At 40.1% G+C, this 24,251-nt stretch overlaps 1 protein-coding gene across 28 annotated transcripts in view; it reads right to left on the bottom strand.

Moving 5' to 3' along the window:
- Nucleotides 1–6,319: 6,319 nt before the first annotated feature.
- TENM3 (teneurin transmembrane protein 3) overlaps nucleotides 6,320–24,251 on the bottom strand; it is a 1,446,905-nt gene continuing 1,428,973 nt past the window's right edge. For all 28 annotated transcript variants that reach the window (XM_075421787.1, XM_075421794.1, XM_075421795.1 and 25 more), the window contains 6 exons: nucleotides 22,625–22,800; nucleotides 21,678–21,913; nucleotides 16,460–16,756; nucleotides 13,644–15,255; nucleotides 10,788–10,918; nucleotides 6,320–7,391 (listed from right to left, as the gene is read on the bottom strand). In XM_075421787.1, coding sequence (XP_075277902.1) covers nucleotides 6,636–7,391; nucleotides 10,788–10,918; nucleotides 13,644–15,255; nucleotides 16,460–16,756; nucleotides 21,678–21,913; nucleotides 22,625–22,800 — 3,208 coding nt within the window. In that variant the 3' untranslated portion in view covers nucleotides 6,320–6,635. The remainder of the gene's footprint in view (nucleotides 7,392–10,787; nucleotides 10,919–13,643; nucleotides 15,256–16,459; nucleotides 16,757–21,677; nucleotides 21,914–22,624; nucleotides 22,801–24,251) is intronic.

The raw sequence follows: 24,251 nt of genomic DNA, 5'->3' as shown, positions 1-24,251 counted from the left end.
GTTACAAAGGTATCACTTCGCTGTCTCCTGTGGGGCCATCAGCTGGTTTCAGCTCCCATCACCAGCATCCATCACACGGAATGCTGATAGCTGCCTATTTTGGCAAAAGCTTCTGGAAACTACTTCTCCTGCAGTTTGTTCTAGCGATCGTGAAACAGAGCCTCCACCCCTGTGGTGGTGTTTTTTTTAGTACCGGATTCCTAATGTGAGTTTTATCAGAACTGCATTCCCGCACACTGCCTCTTCCCTCCTCCCCTCTTTAGAAGCACGTTAGTACAATATGTTTGGGTTTTTTTCTTTTTTTTTCCTGCAAAGGCACTTACAGTCTATTGTCACGGCACCCTTTGGCGTTTTTTTTCCGGGTGAGGGTTTTAACACTGTCTTCACCACACGTGCACCAGGACTGTATGCAAGAGTAGCGTTGCTGATGCCTTCGGCAGAGATAGCATTGCCTTCCTATTTCCCTAGTTTAACAAGGCCAGTAATCTCATTAAGCCTCTCCACCCCTATGAGCTCTTCATTGCCACCGCTATTGTACTGGAATCTCACAATGAGTTATTTATCTATTATGCGCTCCTCATTCTTTCCAGTCATTGCTTTCTTGTAGGCGGCTACATACCTTTCATAGCAAGATTTGCATTTCTTGTTGTGAGGTATTTTACTTCTGGAGTTGCCTGTATTAAAATGCATTTTGTTTGAATGGGCTCACTTCAGCGAGTGATCCATATTGTTCTGTATGACTGCTCTGTCCCAGCCATTATTTGCCACTCCATCAATTTTTGTCATCTGCAGATGTTGGCATCACTATTTTTTTTTTATATGCACTTCCTCATCACTGTGGAAAATGTGACTAACACCTGGTCCTAGTATTATGGTCTTCTAAATCCCCAGCCTCCCCAGCCCATTTTTTTCCCAGTAGTTCTTGTCAGCAAACATGGGATGGGCTTTTCTACAGCATCACATGCCTACAGTTACTCTCAGGTTTGAATTCTTAACTGATTCTTCTGTTAGCTTTCCCCATACTGTGGTGTTTTTTTTTTTTTTTAAATTGATGTAAGGTTAATAGATTCATTAGATAGCCAGTTCTGTAATTTCAGTTTAAAAATGATTCCTGGGCTTAGAATGTGGAAATACTTCATTGTGCCAGGATAACAATTTCCCGCGTGGAATGTAATGCATGGCACTCGCCCTGCTGTCTCAGACAGCTTAAGTGTGATTGAGTAACTAGAGCCAGTTGAAACATGTCGCCTTCCAGCCTTGCTCTTAGTTTCTGAATTTCCTCCTTTTCCTCCTGAATCCCACAAGGCTTTATTAAGACAGCTTTGTGGGAACCGTGAACTCTAAGCTGCATAATTATGTTACTATGAGCTTTGACTTAGTTTATAGTAGGAAAAAAAAATGCATGTGTCTCTAGAAATTTATATTCCTCAATGATGGAATTTTAACTTGGTAAATTAAAAGGTTTACTCAATTTACCTAGGAAGTTGTAGTAATTAACAGCAAGATAGTTTACCTGCAGAACTACTAAACACAATAAAATAGGTTCTGTGGAAACATGACACTCTGATGAGCTGCCACGTTATTATGCTTGTTCCTCACCTTGCAAATTGCAAATAAGACTCGTACTTAAAGGGGGTTGTGTTGCTGTTTTAGCTTGCATTATTTAGAAGTGGGGAAGAATATTTTGCATATTTATCTTTATTTAGGGATGTGTTTTATGTCATCCTTGCACAGCTCAGAATTGCATGTATTTTTGATGCTAGAAATCGTGTCAAGGTATTTTTCTATTGTTTTTTTAAGGCATGTGTACAAAGAATAGTATAGTTGAGATAATCAGTATTTGTGCCAGTATTTGTGTGATATGGTGTGACTTCACTCTCTTGCATTTTAGGCCGCTTCCCTTTCCTTCCCTCTTCATCCATGTCACATCACATTCTAAAGCTGTGCCCGAGCATCAGACCGCCATGTTCTTCCTCTGTCACCCTCACAGGGCCACCTGCAATAGCCAATATTATAGCCTGCGATTAGGAGGTGGCATGAGAAACAAACCTTTCCACCAGCTTTTCACCTTGAAAGGCCCAAGACATTTTTTGTGGTCTACAACAAATACTCTGCTTTCTGAGATGGACGAACACAGAAGCTGCATTTTCTTCAGATGTTGGTGGAGCACTTACTTGAAGTGCTGGCATCCTTATTTACATTACTCTCAACGCTGACAAACAGGTTGGGGCGGAGGAGTGGGTCTTTACTTATTAGTGTTTTGGCTTTTTTTGTAGGTCTAGCCTAGGCACTCACACAGTTAAGTTTGCCTCATATGGTCACTCTGCCACTAAGCTAACAACTTCAGAGGAAAAATTAAAAGTCTTAATCTCTGTCCGTCAGCATGACAGCTATAGCCCATGTGTTCCTTTCTTCCCAGGGGGAAAAAATTGGCACCTACCCATCAATTAACTGTTTTTCATTTTGGCTTTTTTTTTTTTTTGGATCACTGAGCTCCAGCAACTTGTGTGTGCAGTCAAAGATCAATTTAATTGTGTAAGCACTGCATATTTAGTCCTTAGCGCTAATTGGCTGTAGATGAGAAGCTGATCAGTCTGGTTGGTTTGGATGTGACTTTGCTGTTAGGGCTATGATTTCATTGTGCCTGTGCTGTTCAGTTTATGCTGTGCGATGCTCTCCGCTTTGGCTTATTTTTAACCCTGGCAGCTTCTAAGTGTCAAATAAGCAGCTTCTAATAAGCTGCCTAGAAGCTGTTTCTAGTAAGTGTCTTTGCTTTGCGTTTCCCATCCCCGAAGAAGTCTCTTCCGCTTTTTCTTAAAGATTCTCAAGCTGGCCATATGTATAGCTGTAGCTTGCCATTCTGGAGTTAGCAGTAGACCAAGGCATTAACACTTTCAAAAGATTTGGGTTTTTTTTTCTGAAAACGGAATTCAAACATTTTGTCATCTCAGATTCTCTGCGCATCCAGCCTATTCTCTTGTAGACAATCATTTTAAACTGTTATTTTATGCAGTGTTTTTTCTTTTACAGTCTTTCAGCCATCACTTTAGAAGTGCCTCTGAAGAGTGGCAGTGGTAACTGGCATTTTTTTTTCCCTTGTCAAATGCAAATCTCTCACCTCCCAAGTGTGAACATACAAAGCTCTAGTACTGGCTTTTTTTTTTTAAATAACAAAATTAGGCCGCAGTTAGCTAAGCAGAGTGACCTGATTCATGCTGGATCAACATGTTATCAACTTGAGGTTGTCACTACAAAGTAAGTGTGGTGAAGTCTGCCTGTTCCAACTAAAATCAAAGCAGTCTCTTGACATATAGCAGTGCTGAAGTCAGCAGTTTCTGCAAAGTGGGTCTAAATGCAGATTGAAGGATCTCTTCTGTGTATATATGAACTACCAGGGCCAACCTAATTATTTATAATCAAATACTTTTTGTCATATTTTTACTCAGGAGGACATGAGAGACAAAAGTTCTAAGTGACTTTTTTGTTCTTTGTTTTTTCTTTACCTAGAAAAGATTTGGCTTTGTGAGGTGTATTTAATGTTTTCTCTAAAGTAGGCCACCTGAGAGATCCCATGGAGTAATTCACTTTGCTGAGTTAGCAGGTGAGACCATTGGACAGAGGCAAAAAAGATACTGCCAGCTGTGAAGCAAATGAATCAATACCAGTGCAACTGGATCATTTTGCTTCTTCCAATGCGAGAAAAGCAGTAGTGCAGCTGCAATATCTGACATACAGATTTAAAAAACAAATATAAACACACACACACACACACACACATTGGGTTGGCTTTTATTGGAAAGCCTAGATGCAATCTATAGTTATCAATTTGTGGAAAATTCAGGACACATATAAAGTTAAGAAGGCAAATTAAAAGAACAATACAAATCAGACGAAATATACATCTCAAAATATCAGGATAGCATTTTGACTGGCATTGCCTAAAATACTTAGAATCTCCTTTTTTTATTTAGTAATATGCTGCTTTTAATTATACATATTTTTTTCTTTAAAAAGATCTTTTGTTTATATATTCCCCAAGGTCACTATTTCCTGCAGGAGCATGTCCAGATCACAAGTCTTTTTTAGCAAGAAATAGGCTCATTATACCTACTAACAAGGCCACTAATTGGCTTGATTTGACTTCATCAAAAATGATCACCAGATACTCTTAATTTGTTTTTTATTGGTGCCAGAACAAAGGAGAAGGAACTGGTACGCATCAAGTAGAAGATATATTTCATTGTTGACATGTTATACAAGCTTTTCATATTCAAACAGAACAGAAACATTTGACATAATTTAGAATATGAGCCTATTTCAACAGAGAGCACTTACAGCATGCTAAATACAGTGCTGTGGAAGAGCCACCCAACAGAACTGCAAACACCTAGCATTTTACATCTTCAAAAAGAATACGTAGATCAATGACACGCCTCTGGGGTCTGACATAGCATCCTCTCTAAATTTAGGGCCCTCAAGACTTCAAGGGTAAAAATACTAACGACTAATCTGTGCTTTCGTTCTAATAGATGATTAGCATTTATTATACGTGTAATTAGTTCTGTATGCTCTACCAAATACACACATACAGTAATAGCACTGATATTGTAGATTCGGTAGCGACTTGGCTGGGAGAAATTCGAATCTGTTTATCAAACAATCCTAATGTGCAATTTAGAGAATGTAATACCATAGACTCTCAGAATACAAAGCAGTTAGAAAACTATTTTTATTACATCCACTTGAACCATTCATAGTTAAGACACGTTCACTTACTATGTTTTGTCATTATAATACATGGATAGAAATACTGTGTATATTTCAATGAACATCAAAAAACCCCAATTTTGTCTCATCTTAAAAATACTTATTTTTGTGGCTGAATTTAGTGCTCGTGAGAGTAAAGCTCTAAGAATGGTTTCAGCCAAGATGTAGAACAGATGCCATAGATGCCATCACAGGCTTCCTGTAAGGAACCAGCTGCACACTTCAGTTCTGTCCTGCAGCAAACGGACTGGGCCTTGGAGCAGAGCATGCCAAATCTATGCAGTGGTGTGGAGATGCAGACTAGGCACTAGAATCAGACCTTCCTCTCCATCCCCAGGTTCAGTGTTCACAGTAGTGGGATTTGATCTGCCAGCTGAAGGCCAGGAGATGAACCTACTGAACAGCCTGCCTGCCTAAAGAGCAATTCTGTAGCATCAGGTCAGAGGTACGCTTCTTCTATCTGGAGTTATAACATCTAAAAGAGCTGTATTATACAGAAGACAAAGTTGACATAACTGGATGAAAACTACATCGTATCTTCTTCTACATACAATTTGCCAAGCACCTGAGACACTATTCTCTCCATTGTGAAACAAAGCTTCTAAAAAAACAACAGAAACCCCACCTGGTATGAATAAATGTCCATTTATTACGTTAGGGCTGGAAAAAGACAAGGAAAACCCAACCTATTAAAGTCTTCCATCATAATAAACGAGACTGATTTGGTTACTGTGCCTTCTAACAATGACTGATGAAGTGGCACTGGCCTGGGTGACGGGAGAGGTGCAGGAGGGGAAGGAGCTGCGGTCTGATTCAGCCAGCCACTTTGGAGTGTCCCATCCTATCAGCAGAGTGATAGATGCACAGCTTTAAACCTAATACAAAAATATTAACACTTTTGGACATTAGTCATCACTGTTATATCTCTACAATATAATCCTTTATACTGTACAGCTATAACGGAAAAGGTGCAATGCCTTTTTCTTTAAAAAAATCACACACAGCACATGTTTTTATCATTTTATTTTTAAGTATAAACTTTTTTAAACACTTTACATAAATTAACTCCTCTGAGACTAATATTTGATGTACAGTAAATTGTAATTCATATAAAAATCCATAAACAACTTGTCTCACATAATTTACAAAAAAATCAGGGTTTCCTTTGCTTATCTGCAACAAGGATTCTACTTGCCGTTTTCCCCCCAAGGCAAACCATGTTAGCATTGTAAAATCCATTATTAAATTCCCATGGTAGCATAAGTCACTTGTGCCAATGTCCTTTTAGAAAGCAGCACAGTTTAAAGCAGTTGGGTTGTCTATAAACAGTAATTTTTACCCCACGTTTTAAAATTAACAGGTATATACCACATCCTATGCAGTGAGAAAGAGAGAGAAAAAGAGAGAGAAAGAGAGAGACTACTTCTCATAAGCAAAGGTCAACAATTCAGTAATATTTGGAAACACTGTATGGGTCTGTATCTTAATTAAATACAGTGCCTCAAAGGAACAGACAGCCTGTTGCAAAATCTGTAGGCCTTTTTCTTTTCTGTTTTCTTCTTTTTTTTTTTTTTTTTAATACTTTTCAGTCCAACTTGAGTGCAGCGATATGCATATGTAAACATATTCTTTAAAGCAGATCACCTTTAAGGTCATTGAGGAAAAAAAAAAAAAGTTTTGTCATTAGCAGTATCATTCTTCTGGAAGGCGCTCTTTTCATTACAGAGTCTGTTCGGATTGTGCTACAGAAAAAATCTGAGCAAAGATGTAAGCTTAGGCTCAAGTAGTAATGCAGCAAAACAGTTTGGTCTCCTTTTTAGAAGACACTGGTACACAGTCTCTTTGGCAGCCTGAGCTAAGCCAGTGTGTTACCTCTTTCCTATCTCACTTTGTCTGAGGAACTGTATATTGTTAGCGCTGTCTGCTAATTCTGGATATTGCTCCACAGAGAGTACATAGTACCCATCGTATCCTTGTACCTTTCCAGCACTTAGCAACTGCCTCTTTTCTCCTTCTGTCCACAGCCTGGCGCCTTCCTCTCCATCTCTTACTCTCTGCTGTTCTCTGGCCCAGGCACTGGAAAGCGCTCTTTGCCTGGCTTGCTCCAGTATTCGGGCCTTCTCCTCGTCAAGCGTCATGCCGTAGCGGACGTGAAGCGCTAAAGCACCGTACTGCATTTCAACATCAGCAAACCTACGAGTCCTGCCGTTTACCACAGTGGTGGACTGGGAAACGGTGACGTTGATGCCATTCTCCAGGGCCTTCCGCCCACTTGTCAGCCTCAGTGTCCCAAGGTCACTCTCGGGGGAGGTGGTCTTGATAAAATAGTGCGTGTCCTTTCCCTCAACGGTGAAATGCAAGTTTTCTAGGTAGTAGGCGTTGTTCAGAACAGCTGCAACTTTTATGCAGTCCTCATTCGCAATGTTGAGCACGTTTGTTTGCACTTTGCCTTGATTGACAGCGAGCATCACCCCTTTCCCAATCAGAGACTTCACTGTAGCAAACCACAGCCATGACTTCTCTCCACTGGATTTCCGTCGGCTGACCTGCACTTCTGCCATTTTTCCCAGGGAAAGGAAAGCCTTTGCTTGTCTCGCCACTTGTTGTTGCACTCCAGAAATTGGCTGTAAACAAGAACAGACAGAAGTTTTACCAGCCATCTGTAGCCCTCTAGATGCCAAACAGCCAGGCTTTCTTGGTGTGCTGCCCGTGGACAACAACAGGATATGCCACAACTGACAGTGCCAAGGAGTTAATTAAATCTACATACTGCTTGTTCTGCTGAGTTACAAGCCTATTTTGTTTGATAATGTTCAGTGCTTTTTCTCTTTGTCTCCCCAAGAACCCGCACAAAAACAAGATTGAACTTCAGAGGCTACTTACTGGACTGCACAGGACAGACCTTCACAATACTAATACTTAATATGGGTAAGAGCTATCTCACTACAGTGTCATCTCATCCTCTGAGCTTGTTCGACTATGGTTCCTGTCTATCATGGGTCCATTCAGACTGAGGAGATTTGTGCAAGTCACACAGCTGTGCTTTAGACCAGAACAAGCCCTTCTTTACGCTGAGTCAGGAGATGCAGTCTCTCAGGTCGCTGCAGTCTGAGACCAAACTGCAGGGAGGCTCTCATAACCCCTCAAGCTGCTAAAAGAAGGAGGGGAATCAAACTGTAATGACAGCCTTTACAGTAAAAGAGAGGGAAGCAAGCGGTACAGAGTAGAGGGATGGAATATTGGCGACTGATGCCCTTTCTTGCCAATACTTGCAGAAACTGATGAAAGGGGATGTGTGAAAAGGCTGTGGCCAATTCAGTTGTGTGAGCTTCCGTTTCACTGCAACTACCAGCACGCTGCCTAAAGGAGATGAGCACCTTCTCACCCCAGAACTTCAGAGGGGTGCAGTCCTGAACAAAGCAGAGTGCGTTGTTGACAGCTAGCAAAGACAACAGGCAATGAATGAAAAGAACCAACAGGTAAGTCGAAAATACGCTAGCTTAGTATTTCATGTTTTACCACATCTGGGGTGTTCTTGTTCAAAAGGTAAGTGGGCTACAGAGGGGAGGAAATAAGAGGTGCAATTGTGAGATGCAAAAGCACAAGATGGAAAAGCCAGGATAGGAGAATCTGTTAAAAAAGTTTATTTTGACTGTTCAGAGCTATGTGTAGCCCAGTATGCCGCATGCACTCTTGGTAAAGAGAGAGGATAGCTGGGGAATGGGACCTGCCAGCAGAACTGCTGTGGTCAGCCAGAACAGCTAGAAGAGCAGGAGCAGCTAGCAGGAATGGTTAGCTGGTGCAGCTAGCTAGCGGGGCAGCTCACACTGTGGGGTGAGCTCTGGTCGGGGTGAGCCCTTACCGCTGTGCAGAACAGGCGCATCTTATCTGTCTAACCCTGGGTCTTAACAGCTACAAGCTGCGAATGAGCTAGTATTGACGGAGGTGGGGAGCAGACAGCTGCCCTAGCAGTTGTCTCAGCAGGAGAAAGATTTAAATAGCTTTGGCTGCACTTTTGAAAAGGAGTACTTGGTTTCTGTAGATGATCCAGTTTATCTTCTAATTGACCCCTTTTCCCTTCAAGTGAAATACTGTTCAACCCACTTGATTTCTTGGTGACAAATGAGGCAAAAGCCTGTTCCTTTTCCCCAATTTCTGGGTGGGAGATCAAGCGGGAGTCATTAACAGACTCCTACGACCCTAATTCAGCCTTGCTGCTAATCAAAGCCTGGCAAAAGGTTTGCCAAGATTTGCTCTGCCATGAGGGCGGCTTTCTGGAGGGGACAGTTCCTGAGGGGATTATGAATTGACTTGGACTCAACTCTTCTTGGATGTGGCAGATTCCTGTCTGCACTTGCTAACAAGTATGAATTTCAGCTGCTGTAAATCCTACATGAAAGCTATTGAGCACAAAATACATTCTAGACAGCATGCTCATCAGTGAGAGCAGCGAGGTGCTATAGCAACTTCATAATGTTTATTTTCAACATGTATCCTCAGAGCTCTGAAGCAAAACCTCAGAGCTCAGTAAAGCCTGGTCACTCCAGAATGTTTCGAAATACTACTAGGTGGTGGTTTGTGTGTTTACTTCTAGCTCCTGACTGCATTTTCTTGTTCAACGCTGAGTATCATAGTCACAGCTTCTTCCTACCTGAGAATTTTTGAATCTTTGTTTTCCTCCCACTTCTCTCTTTCTCTCTGTCATGTCACATGCCCCTGGCACTCCTCACGTTGTTGAGCTCTTTCCTGAAGATTTTTGACAGCTAGCTGTCTGCTCTCATCTCTTTGACCAGGCTGGTTCTCTTCCTGGTGCACCTGTGCTGGTGTTAGCGGATAATTGCATTCTTTAGCCTTTGAGATCTAAATAAACAACCTCTGATAGTTCTTCACGGCCATGCCTGATGACAGGTCTCTTATCTCCTGATACAACCACCTTGCCTGGAGTACTTGCAGTGCTCCTCCTTCACTGCTGCTACCGTTCACGGGAGACACCACTGTCGTGCTGTGCTCTAAGGTCTTTCCCTGTTACTCAGTCTCTGGCTATTAAAAATAGATATATAGCGGGTCACTTCATGCATGCAAAATTAGCTTCCATATGCTCCCCTCTGCTGGGCCACCCTTCTAATAAGTTTTTGTCTAAATTAGGTTGTAAGGTTCTTCAGGATCATATCCTCTTTTAAGCTCGTAAAGTCCTCTAGTGTGATTCTTGTAAAAAGAGATCTGGTTTGACTGCTCGCTGCTCACAATGGGAATTACCCATTTTACTGGCTCTTCACACTTCCTTCTCAACTGAGAACTGTGGGATTTTCGAGGGCGTAGGTCTTTCAGTAAGTTTGATTTGTAAATATAATTTTCTTAAATAGCAGATTTAGATTTTAAGTTCCACATTTATTTATTCCATCATGTAGAACTGTAGCAGGTTTTCAGAACTGAAATTCATTTCATAACTCCCAAAGAACTTCATAAGCACCTGGAGTTTTGGTTTTATGTAATGTAATAGGTTTTACCTCAGGTAATTTCATTTTCAGTATTTTATCTTTACATACAAAACATGGTTAATATTAAAGAGAAGTAAAATTGTAGTGGTGCCTGGTATGCATAATTTATGTCACCTGTTCTGTTTATTTCACAGTCTATTTTTTACTACAGTGTTCAGTTTCTGCCTTCAGGCAGAGTGTTAGTACAAATCTAATCTCTGTAGTTTCTGCTACAAAACATAGACATCTTTAAAGGGTCTTAAACTACTTTTCATTGATTATTGTCTTTCTGCATTTTTATTATTGCTGAAAGCAAAAAAAAGCTTATTTAAAATGGTGTCTAACTCAGAAAATCTGCAAGTAAAAACACCATCTGTAATTTCTTAAATTCTTTTGAAAGTAGATAAAAATTAGAGGTTTGAAAAGCACTGTTCTGATTTAACTTAGCATGTAACCCTGTCAGGATTATCCGTGCCTAATAAGATCTGAATAGAAGGGAACATTCTGTCTTGTTCCATTTGTATGTTTAGTTTTGTTTCTTACTGGTATGTCCTCCCATTGCTGGCTCTTCACAAGTTCATAAGAAGGTTCTGTTAAATCAAATTTCGGAACAGGGAAGCCAGGAATGGCATTGTGCAGATGGAAGCCAAATGTCACCAGCCAGCTGTTAACATCTGAAAGAGAATTGTTAAAACAAAAAAAAGGCAAAATGTTAGAATTGTTCTATATTTTGCAATCATACCATTTTTACACGAATAGTTTTTGGCATAGCTGATTTCCTTCTGTAACATGAAAATTACTCAACAGTCTTCGTTTTGATAAGGATGGATTTGGATTTGTGCTACAGCTGGAAGAGCAAGTGGAAAACTTGAAGTTCTAAACTTACAAGAAAACTTCTGCTTTGTGTAAGAGATGCACTATGTTCGTTTGAAAGGCATTGCAGGTTTCAGCAATTCTGAAGGCCTCAGTGACTTCCAGAACAACTACAGGAGCAAAATTAAAGTGAGATTTCCTTCTAACATAGCCTAAACTAATTGGGATTTCATGGTCAGGCTGAACATGCTCTATGTCGCATCTTCACCATCAATACTTAAAGCAAAAATGAAAAAGTACTGCAGAGCACATCCTATCATTTTGTTACATATGTGTTACTGTAATGTCTTCAAACTACGCCTGAAATAACACCTATACGGTCAATTACCTTTTAAATGATTTGGCAGATATTTTGTGTTGACTCAAGAGAAATCTCCCCCTCTTCAAGATGAAGTTGGACCAATGAAATTAAAAGCTAATGAAATGTATTACAGTTGCACCAGTAAGCAGACAGCATACTAAATTAGCATTAGATAACATTATTTATGATACATTTTATGTTCTGTTCAAAATAAAAAAATTAGGGATGCGAACAATTAATTAGTTAACAATTGTTGGGCAAGAATCGGTGCTCTGCCTTGTTTCTGTCTTTCTCCCCTAGCTTTCACAAATATTACACTTAGCGGAGTCCTCCTTATGAAGTCTAGTTGTTTTCATTGAAGAAAACCCCAAATAAGTGGAACAAGGAACCAAATTTTTCCGAATGTTAAAAGAATAAAAAATATTTACCTTAAAATAATTTCTGACCTTTCCATATAAATGATATGAGGCTCTGCATCTAAAACTGCCAGTCAGCCAAATTACTAATTGTAACCTTATATGAGCAGTGCGTGTCTATGTATTCTGTACATCAAAGATGTTCAGGAAAGAACTAAAATTGTATTTTGAGGGCAATTTTTGAACTAAGTGCATCAGTTTCAATGCCACAAAGAATCTGATTGCAACTGCATCCCCTACAGCACATGCTGCTAAAAGAGGACAGATTCAAAGGTCTGTCATTATCCTTGCTCCCAGGCAGCCTGTTAGCAACCCTGTTAATAGCTGCTGTTTGTTCAAGTAATGCAACCCACTTGATTCCCAGGATGCTTTTCTGAGTGGTAGTCTCACAATTCCTAAGTGGGGCTGAGCCCCTCCTGTAGTCTGGTACTGACTGTGTAAAATATTTAGCATTATTTACAAGTATTCAAATACGAAAATTCAAATATATCTGAGCCATGCATTTTTCAGAAACTTCAGGTGACGTGCAATCAGATTTTTTTGTGTGTAGAATAATGGAAAACGCATCACTCACTCTAGACCCACAGAAAACATACAGGTTCCATAAGAACTGAGTTATCCAAGAAGTAGCACGTCAGCAGCTTTTTGCTGCCAGAAGGGAAATTCGCAGTCCTTTTTTTATACCCTACTCCTTCCTTGCTCCTGGCTGTGTACTAATTACTTTGTGCCGGCCCTGTAGCTTATTGGACTTCTCTTTCTTGGCCAATTTACGTTAGTAGCCTTGCAAAAACCTACCCTGGCAAGTATCAACCAACTTCCAGTGAATATTTTCTGCCATGTTAATGAGTTAAACTGGTTACAGAAAGACCCCTCCTGCCCTTGATACCTTACGGTCTCACTCTCTCTTGTCTTTAGTGTTTTTGGTCCACGAATACACACTGTTTACTGCTCAGTACCCCACAGCCATGAAGAAGTCTTACTCTAATCCACACGTAGGGAGATTCTCACAAATGGTCTTGAGGAGTTCTTACTCATGTACTTGCTCAAGGAGTCTGGTGTTTTTGGTTTTTTTTTTTACAAAAGCACTAGGTAATGTGTAACAGTATTGGAAGGAAAACATAGGGCTCCTCTTTCCTCTCCCAGTGCACCAAGATCTCTAGCTGAGGTACCTTGTGTTACAGTCCAGTCAGTGGGAGAGGAGGAGATATATTCCACTGGTACTCCAAAATGTACGTTGGAAAATGCAACCCCTCTGTATGCTGAGATGCTCTTTTTGGGTCAACAGTCTAATATTAAAGCACCAGAAGGACTGTGTAGGGCACAAGGCTTATGTTTAGTTACCTAAATCGGAAAGCTAATAATGGCCTGTGTTTCTTAATCTCTTACACAGGTACCTAAATCAACATCTAAAGCTAGATGAGAAATTTCAGGATCTTCCATTTGCTATTTCACTATTCCTGATATGTGTGTTTGCTGTAATTATTCTCATTTTTAAGTGCTTAATACTTCCTCATAAAGAACTTTTCAAATTAGACATATTTAGGTACTTCACCAAAACTATGAATTCCAGTCTAAACTGGATGTATATAGGTCCAGGACTCCCAACCTAAAATCACTTTATTGATCTGGTTCTAACTGCCAAGTACTTTTCTGAACAATTATCTTCCCCGAGAATTTCTTTACTAACCTTCCCCAGACAATATCCTCAGCCTGTAACCCAGATAATCAGATTCCAGATTATGAGAACACAGAAAGGTAAATTTTTGAGCAAGTGGGAGACAGTCTTGCAGTTACGTAACCTTCTTTTACCTGTGATATAATCCTTCACATCGTGTATTTTACTGGCTGGGTTGTTATTTCTAAACATGTACAAATTAAAAGGAGCTGGATCCTTCCCAATTCTCTTCCAGATTTCAATATCGGGTGTTGTCCACCGGCCTGCCAGTATGTCATAATCTCTTTCTCCGAAGTGGACTAGCTTGGTCAGTGGGTCGTATAAGCCTCCGTGGAATCCGATTACCAGCTGGAAGTCAAGGTTAGAGTCGAAATAGATCTCCCCATAAGCAGTGTACTGAATTTGTTTAAGCATGAGACCGTTGCTACTGAAAACAGCCAGTGGTGTCCCCGTATTGTCCGATGCAATGTAAAACTCGTCTCCACTGCTAATTTCCATGGCAAAAAGGTGTCCTTGCAGATCATAGTAAAGAGATGTGATTTCAGAACTTGAGTGGTTATATACGTGAGTTATCCTGGTTGGGTAAGTAAGGTCTGCGTAAAAAAACTGGAGATGCTGTCCAAGGCTAGTTTTACTGGAAACTCGTCGCCCAAGTCCATCATAACGGTAGATCACCGTCCACCCACTGCCTTTGCTATAAACTCGAGTAAGAAGGCCCTTTGAACTGTATTCAAAGATTTCAGTACCCCTCTGACGCAGAAATCCGTCTTCATCTAATCGGTACTGAACATCACCTAGTCGAGTTATTCTGTCTCTCAGGTCATAGCGAAGTGGCGTCAAACGGGCGCTGCTACTGGGGTTGAGCAAGTGGAGGTTGCCATTTAGGTCATAGTTGTATCGCCACATTATTTTCTCATTCAGATAAACTGTCTGGAGCTGACCGTCTACATCATACTCGTAAGCGTATTTCGTGGTGTTGGCAAATGGCCCGATCTTAATTTCTCTTTTTGTCACTCGTCCCATGTTATCATACTGAATTGTAATCCAATACATTAATGACCGAAATATTTCATACTGAATTTCCTTGATGCGGCCATGTGCATCAAAGTGTTTTGTGTAGGTCATTACAGCTGTTGAAATGATCTGGTTAATATCATAATATATAACTCCAAATTTCCCAAATTGTTCGACTTTGCCAGAGATATCATCAAACTGGTAGAGATCGATAGGCAATGGGGTTTCATTGATGACACCTTGCATGCTAGTCACTCTGAAGCTATTGTCATAGCTGTAGTCAAATCGGGCATTTACCATTCCGTCTTCGCTAAAGCGGAAAATCTGTCTGTCAATCAGTGGGCCAATTTGCCTGTACCTAATGGTGCAGATAAAACCATCGCTTTGGAGGTTCACTGTTTTCAGGACTCCCGCTGTCTCATCGTAAGTAAAACTAACTCTTGTACTATCATATAAAATTTCTGAGAGCTTGGTCTGCCGTCTGTACTTGAATAATACTCTTCGGCTTGTCCCCAGGAAAGCCGTTTGAAGGAGCTGCCCCTCTTCATTGTAGTCCATTATAACAGAAGCATTACTTTCCGGGGGGTTGTATATATTCCGGTAATAGCCAATGGAGCGGATAGTCTGCATGGTATGACGAGCAACACTGGGCATGGTGACAGCAGAAAGCCGATCCAACAAATCATACTCGAAGATATACTGCCGTTGGCTATGAAGCAGAAGAACCATTGACTGAAAATTAAGAACAGATTTTTACCATGTGCCAAACGGTGGAGTACCCCCTCCCCCATACACTGATACCATTTCTTCACAAAAATGTGACATTCCCACTTGAGAAAATTGTCTCCTCTTTAATTGAGTTATCCTTGACCTTACATGTTGTTAACGTCTCCCTGCCTAATTTACTTGGATGCTTAATTGTAAGGGGTTCTGTAATTAGTAGTTCTACATTCATAATTTGCTACTTGTTATGACTGTATCACTCTTTTATCAAGCACTCACAGCTAAACAGCAGATTGTCAATGGATTCAGATAAGTCATGTTTAATATGGGAAGAAGTAAAACTGTCTTAAAGCCATTAACTCACGAGGAGAACAACATATGGGAGATACAATTTCTTCCCTACAATTAGAGATGATTTTGAAGAATTTGAATAGCCTGAGATCCCTGAATACTGTGTTCTTGTTCTGTAAGCTTTTAAGACATAGGCAAAACAATAGTTGATTATTTATATCAAAAGGAGCTACTCAGAATTATTCTGACATTTTTCTGATGCGCGGCTATTATGTATCGTAGGTCTTGATTAAATTACATCTGCAGTGACTAGTAAACAGTATTTGCTGAGCAACAGCTTCAATAGAAATATATTTAAACCCCGGAAAGAAATGGATTCTCTTTTTGCATAGCAGGCGTGAGATCTCACAAGGGAGATTTTCACAGATATTTCTGGAGGGAGAGCTATCATTCAGCAATCGTTGTGTATAATGAAGATTCTTGCTCTTTTGCCTATCATTTATTTTGATGCTACAACATATAGCAAGTACAAATTGACAGCTGTAACTATTTAGAAACAAGAGCTTTTCTTGGTAGTGAAAAAAAACAACAGTGAAGAATTTACACACAAATTATTTTCAACTGAATTGCACTGCAGAGATCTACTCCCTGTACCTTATTTTAAGTGTTAAGATAAAGGTAAATACAGATGCTTCTTGTTAAGTCAGTGGCCTAAATAATTTAAAAAGACATCAATTCCTAGCAATTAGCTACAGCATGATTGCATATCTATTGTAGAAAACATTCCCCGAGGAATCACATGTTGATACTTAGAATAATTGAAATGTGCTGCTGTTACCTATTCTTGCTTTGTATGCAGCAGTTGGAAGCTGCAGAATTTCAGCACATTCCAAGCATGTTTTAAAACCTGCGTGTTCTTTACCTTTTCCAAATACGTGTAACTCCAGGTTTTCCCATCAGCGAACACTCTTGACACTATCCTTCCCTGCCCATCATACTCTATTTTTTCACTCGTCGTCCCTCGCTGTATGCTGCCTATTTGACCCGTGGATGAATAGGTAACATTGACAGCCATCAGCTTGCTGCTCGGGAGCCACAGGGTGGGGTGCCCCGATATGTCATAGGCAATCCTCAGCAGAAATTTACGGTGGTCATCGTAGATCTTTTCTGTCTTTGTGGTTCGATCAAAGTCAACTGAAAGGAGGTTTCTGCCATTAACCTTTTTAAAGCAAACAAAACGACACAATAAATCATGCTGTTCAAACTCTAGCCACCTATTATTTCCACAAAGCCAGCTATCCTTTAAATACCATTTACAGTGATTGATTTGCCGTGTGCCTAAATTATTTTAGCAACTTCTTGATATAAGTGTAAGGCAGTACATTAGCATCTACTTTAGAAGGTCTCATTTTATGAAGAGATGGCCCAGAATTTGTTGCAATGTGTTCTTTCTTGATGCTTGGTTGACTGTTAAGAAAGTGCTGAAAGATGCGCACTGAAAACTCCTGTAATAAATGGGGCCATTTCAGTGAACAAAATTCTTCTTTACTAGGCAGTCCACAGTATATCTAGCAAATTATTGTCAAAACATATCCCCAGCAACCGCTTGTCCAGTTCATAGCAATCATGCTAAGAAAGAACTGAATCCAAATCCTCCACAGCAAGTATTTTTCAAAATGGTAAATACAAAATTAAGATCTTCAAAAGCATGTTAAATCTTCAAATTAAGATTAAACAGTTTTTAAAACACAGGGTTTCCCCTTCTGGATCAAATGGAAGTTTAACTCGGTATACCATCCACAGCTGCAGTACGTTGATGAGGCTGAAATCCTTCATAGAGCATTACGTCTTTTGCCTGGTTAACTGACCACTTAAAGCCATAAATGACTGGAAGACTACTAAACCACTGAAAAAGGGTAATAAATGCTTTGCAGTTTATAACTGCTTTAATTTGAAATGAAAGCCTTAGCCTAGATACATTTATGTTGAAAATGGCATTATTTATATATGTAAGCTATAGCGGTGGGTAGTGATTTCTATGTAATACTTTTACATTGAAGTGTCTCCCCCTTCCCCGCCTTTAGTGTTTGAAATATCCTAACGTTCAGTTTCACTGAATCAGCTCTCGTTTTTGTAATTATGAGAGGAAAATGTCTGGTTTTCTTTTCCCACATTGGTGTCTTCACAATTCTGTGTTCCCCCTCTGCATTGAATTGTTTTTCAGTTCTCAAACAGGCCTCCTGGATGTCCTTGTTCATCCGTAAACCATTTCTGTATCTGCTGTGTCCTTTTCAAGTTATTCCGGGTGAGGGTGAAACACTGATAACTAAGATTTTTCAGCACTGTATTTTGCTAACATGTGGGAAGTAGCGGACAAATGGACATATAACTATGTGTATTAAGATTTTTTTTGAAGTTCCTTTTCAAGTACTTGATGCATATGTTACAAAGAAGTGAAGAAAGGTGGCTAAGTAACATTCAGAAAAGAACAAGAAAATAGATATCCTGACCAAAGAAATGACTGGAGGATCTTTGCATTTTTCAGGGCTGCATGTTCAAAAATCCATATATGATGGATGTTGGTACTTCTACCCTGAGGCTGATAAGCTTCTAAAAGATCAATATAAATTATATCCTTTGTTATTGGCATAAAAATTATTAAAGTGCTTGTGATGGGTCCCAGGCAAATATGTAAAAAAAATCCTACAAATGCTCAGTTTTGCTTCTGTCTATCCATCTATCTAATTACCTTTCTCTTTTTTGATATAAAAACACTGACATGAGAACAATCTGCACTATCAGTTTCAGAACAAAAATCATGTTTTCATGTAAGTGTTCTAAATAAGGAACACAAAGTCTAGCAGATGCAGAATAGCTACTTTATGTATTTAATGAGCCATCAAATGTTCTTTAAATATACTTTGAAAAAATTATGGCTACAAGGCTGATTCTAGAGGTGGGTTAAACATAGTATGAAGCATTCCCATTCACTTTCTTTTTTGTCATTTTTTTGGCCTTTCTCATTTTCAGCTAGCTTTTGTTTAAATTTTCCAACATTTAATATTCAATCATTTGCCTAAATTCACTCTTAAATCTTGTTTATCTCTGGCTTTTATTTCTTAGCCTCTCCCACACATGCCTGCACTCATGTCTTTATCTCCCTGCCTGTTTTGCTGCTCTGATTTTTTTTCCCCTCCCTTTCTCTCCATCTTCCCTTCCTTATTTTACATTTAATTATGATTTTTATTAATTTTCTTGGCTACCTCTCGGGCTTAGACACTGAAGTGAGAATGGGCAGTTCTGACTTCTGAATTGGCAAAGAGGGAAGGGTGGTTTGATGGTTAAGGCAGATGTCCAAGCAATTGTGGTTCATTTCTTGGCTAAGCACATCCTTCCAGTGTAAATTGCAGCAAAGCACTTAATCTGGCCGTCTCACTGCCTTATCTGCTAAATGGGATAATAACATCCCTTGCCTTCTCACTTTCCATCTGCCTGGTCTGTGTAAGGGCAGGATACGAGGGGAAAGAAAGGAACTGCCTCTTTCTCCAGCCAGATTCATGCTTCCAGATTCTGCTGACAGAGCTCTTGCTTTCAGACACGTGAGCTACTGGTGAAATTTTGGCTGTGCTTGCATAATCTCGTAATACAGATGGCAATTATAATAACAACAACTTTTGGTGATGTAGCTTCTTTCATTGGACAGTATGGGGCTGGAATAACATATGTCAGCTAAAGTACTGCCTTCAACTGAAGCGTTTCTTAACAATAGCTCTGTTACCAAAATGCTTTTACAGCAAAACTTGAATGTTTTTATTGTGTCTAAGACAGTTACACTCCAAATATATTTGAAACCTCTGGGATTCATTATGATAAAAACAGTAATTCAGGAAATTTTCTGTGAAGAAACACTTAATGACACAAAATTGAGTCTCTTGACAGTCCCTAACTACTGTCCTGCTACGTATCAGTAATTTAGGCGTCCATCTGTCCTGCTCTGCTCTAACTCGTGTTTTTCTTTCCAACAAGAAGCATGAAATCTGACTGTGATTCCCCCGTTAGGAGCAGGAGTATGTTGCTGTGCCTTAAAGAGAGATTCAAGAGGTAATGTGAAAATAGGGACTCTCTGTGGAGCTTGGGGCATGTCAGGTCTCAGGAGGAGGCAGAGCAAACTCTTCCTATGAGCTGCCTTGTCTATGTTGCCTGTCTACTCTGGGTGCATCCCTTGAGATAGAGCTCAAACCAGTTCCTTTACTGGAGACCCTTGTGAGTGAGGGTCTGTCTGGTCTCAATACAAATGCCCTAAAAAGGCTCTTTCATGCAGAGGGCTGTCGGGACCTCTGCCAAAGGCCAGCCTACAGACCAAACGTACAGGTCCAGGGACGAAACTAGCTTATCGAACAAATACGAAACAAGTCTGAACAAAAGATGTTAGTTAAGGGATGCTGACATAGTTCCTAATTAATTTCTTTATAAAGACTACTAGTAGTGAGTAGAACTAATACAAGATGGAAAACCAAGAGAATACCTGAGAGTGCGCTTTGTAATGTTAGATACTGCATAAATCTAACGCAGTGAAAGTGTCATATATATGAGTACATTCACTGGCAATACATTTTGTCACTGGTTTTTGTCTACATTTGTCTTCTTTGCAGCAAAATGTTACTGACATATCTGTAGATGGAAATGATGAGCTCCCTAAGTTATTCCTGTTCTTCTTTCTGCTGTTTTCTTCCTCTACTTTCCTACATCCCCCGACCCACCCCCGAGCGACATTTCTGTAGTATCTTCCCATGTAAATCAATCAAAAACCTTCCTTTTTTTATTTGCTGACAAGTTTCTTGACTTTTTTTGAGGCATTTTTCTGTTATTAGCCCATATTCTCCATCTGCCCTGCTGCTCCCATTTGTATAAGCACTTTCAATTACTATTTTATCCTAATCTGTAATCTCTCACTTTCCCCTCCATCTTGTTAAATCTTTCCCTCTTTGCTGTTCCATTTTCCCTGTTAACTCTTCCAAGTTGAAGTTGCCCAAGACATTTCTTTTACCTCTTCTGCACTTGAATGCCAAAATTGTGCTTCACTTTTGAGAACTGGACTCATGGCGATGTTTTACTGCCAAAACCATTGGTATGGTTATTTTATTTGCTTTTGTGCTTCTTTCACAAATGAGTTGGCAGGTGTATTGTCCCACTGTGCTGTGTAACGACATGCCTATGAACCAGAACAGCTGCCATAGCTAGGTACAAGTATGTTGTTCTTAAGCAGCAGCTACTGTGCATTATCATTCTTCCTTCTTGGAAAAAATCCACGCTTCTTGCAGAGCAAGTGGTCATGAGGAATGTAAGGTGCCTGACAGCATTCCCTCCTTCCTTGTCCCAAAGGAAGATATAAAATAGTTTAAGATTTAAAATGGTAACATTACCTCTTAGAAGCCAAGTGGTCTGAAATGACTTACCTTCATTTGATACACTGCCTAGGCCTTATTTTAAAGAACTGGGTTCAGTTCTAATAGTAAGTCAGACCTCCAATGTGGTCTCGAAATGGTCTCCTGGCAACCCAATTTTAAATGCTTAATCTATGTTGCCTTTACCAAATGGTTGTCATAAATCATAGTTTGCTTCCTACTTATATTTCACTCACGATACAGGAAGAAGAAATGCCAGCAAAATGGTAAAGACATATGTTAGAGGAATATGCTGTACACGTGCACACACAGTTAAACCTTTTCTACCAGAAATAAGTATTAGTACAATTTTTATTTAAAATAAAAAAGAAAGCAAATCCTAGGACTGTGCTAACTTATGGTAGAATAATTTAAAACAGGATTCAAAGTCAGGTGTGTGTATTCAGTTGCAGAAACAAAAACAGTGAAGCAAAGCAGAAAATTATGCTTTCATCCCAATTCATTCCAATGCATTCCAGGCTAAAAATGACAGTTTAAAGTCCACAGAAAAGAGCAATTAGTAAGGAAAAACAGCCAATAAATGAAGTAATAAAAGCAAGTACTTCCAGCTCTACAGTAAGCTTGTCTACAGTAAATATTCTGTGGTTGTTGGATGGCAATAACTACAGGAATGTATTCACATTTCCTCTCACTTAATGAGAATGCAGTAGATAGCACGCATGCTCCCATGCTTACCCGAAGCTTTCGGCCGAACACATTGACTTTTCCCTGGGCTTGCTCCTTGCGGAATCGCCACTCCACCAGGTTCTGCCCATTCTCCCCTGGGAGGGTCATGTTCCTCTTTGCCACGGTTGGGTTGGCAGTGCCAGCCAACACGTGTGGCTCTGTCTGATAGTGCGAGTCCAGGCCGCTGGCGTACAGGATTCTCAGGGAGCCATCATAACCAATCTGATAGCTATTTCTCAACTGATCTGAAAAGGCAAAAAGAGAGGCACAGGTTATCTGCATTGGTTAAGACTCAGCCTTTGTCCTGCACACTTTATGCAGTATGTGTGTGTAACATCTTGACTTCACATTACTGGTCCCATGGCAATAAACACCCAGGGTGAGATTGGTAAGACTATCTGTATCACATGAGAGCACAAATGCCTTTGGGACCTATCTTCAAAGTCACTTAAACACTTAAGAAAATCCCACCCTCGGAGTGTATTCTTTGGACTGGCACAAAGCACATTTTCTGCTGTTTTATTAGGCATTTTTGGCCTAATCCTAAGCATACTGTGACTACTGACTTTTGCAAGGATATGGCTGCTGGGAGGTCACATGCTATTTTACAGCTAAAATCTCACTTCGTGCTATTTCTGCACCTATTTCTCTTTCAATCCATCTCTCCCTCCTTTCCAGGGTTCCCTTTCAATGCAAAGTAGGGATTCTGACTACTTCCTATAGCTGTTGACAAAAGCTGTTTGGTTAGGAAACATATTTAATTCTACTTTCATTGCAACTCCTTCTTTCCCTGAACAGGTCTTTCTAGATATGTATAAAACCATGTCTGTATCACCCCTTCCTCCAAACACTATGCCTCTGAAGGTTCTTTCTAACACATCCGACTGGAGCTGCTTGTACCATAAGAAAACAGTTTTCAGGTCAGTATCTGCTGAGAAATCTTTTCTCTACAGTACCTTGAACCATGGTATAGAAAGAATCAATTGATGATAAGTTGGAAGTGATGCTGACGTCTTCCTCTCTGCTGGATGACTCAATATCCACTGTAATGGCCCTTTCCATTTCCCCATGAAGGTTAGTGACAACTCCAGTTGGGAACGTAACATTTGTTAGACGGCCCTCGCTATCGTAGCTAAAAAAAAAAAAAGGAAAAAAACAATAGTCCAGAAATTATACAAAGCAGGAACAAACTGTTTTCATTTACAAGTAAAATGAACAAAAATACCACCTACTCATATTGTTAAGGCACGTTTGCTTTTTTGTGTATGGGGTAGGCACAGCAAAGACTTCAAACGTGCTTTGAAGTAGTCAAAAGACTGCTTAACATACAGGAGCCTCAATGGTGATAGCAAGAGCCAACAGATAGATCTTCAGCTCTGCATATTATTCTTTGAAGTGTGACCAGGTCCTGCTGCACATCTAATTCACCGTTTCAAAGGGAGCATATTTAGTGGTGCTAAATTCCATAGCATTCTGCATTCGCTCCCTATTATTGGACTAGATTTTGCTGTTATTGTAGGAATCCTCAAAATTTTTCATAAAAAGGGTCTCTTAATAAGAGTGTCTCTTGGGCCCTTCCTATTCCGTGATTATGCAGACCACCTGCCCTCCTGTTCCTGAGTGCTTAACATCCCTTGTATTATTAACAGAAAGAATCTCTGGTAGTATTTAATCTACTTAAGCTGCTTGTAGCTGGAAATCAGAACAGCTAGCATATATAACTTGTTAACTGCCTGTGGATCAGGATTTGAGAACTGTGGCATAAGCCATGCAGGAGATGCCTTTTCTTTCTGGCTCTGCTGACATTTCTTTAAACCAAGGGCCATACATCCATTTAATATGAATAGGTAGATACAATTTCTGTAACTGAAGTAGACCTATGATGTCTAAACCATGTCTTTTCCTATGCTGTGTTACGTGTACTCCATTGGTACAAGACCCGAGACCATGCCCACATCCAAACAAGCATTGTGGTCACAGCATGGACACAGAGTTACATGAGTTTCAGGTCATAAAACTGCCTTTAAGGTTAGCTCTTCAGCACTACAGCCTGTATTCGTCAGACTGGATGTTCAGCTGAGGCTCCTCGTTTAGAACTATCGCCTGCCTGCGCCTGTAATGGAGAGAAACGAGTACCCAAAGGGTGATTTCCAGGCCCACATATGACCTGTTTGCTCTCAGGAGTTTTCCATCCCTCTCCCATGACCTGTAGTGGGAAGCTGAAGGAAGGTTCACTCTCTTAAAGTAACTAGAACGTGACCCTGCAGGTCCTCACAGTGCGCGAGGTCTTTCATGCTTACGATTATCATCGAAATTGCTCCTCCTGGGAAAGAAATGCAAAACAATAAAAAAACCCCAACCAAAAAAAGCCCCAAGCATATCACTGAGGGAGGCTACAGAAACTCTTTTTCTCAAATTGAGAGAATTAATTCCAAACAGTTTTAACCCACAACACAATAACTTTCTCTGAACAGCATGAGTACTGCACAGCATTGCTGTAACTGAAAGGATTAGGTTAAGAAATGTTTTTTTCCAGTTTGCTTACTCTGTAGATTTGACAGCTTTTTGCATACAGTCATTTCC

The sequence above is a fragment of the Opisthocomus hoazin genome, chromosome 5, assembly GCF_030867145.1.
Source record: "Opisthocomus hoazin isolate bOpiHoa1 chromosome 5, bOpiHoa1.hap1, whole genome shotgun sequence".
Taxonomy (NCBI): Eukaryota; Metazoa; Chordata; class Aves; order Opisthocomiformes; family Opisthocomidae; genus Opisthocomus; species Opisthocomus hoazin.
Note: the sequence above shows the minus strand (reverse complement) of the source record. Positions and strands in the feature narration are given on the sequence as shown.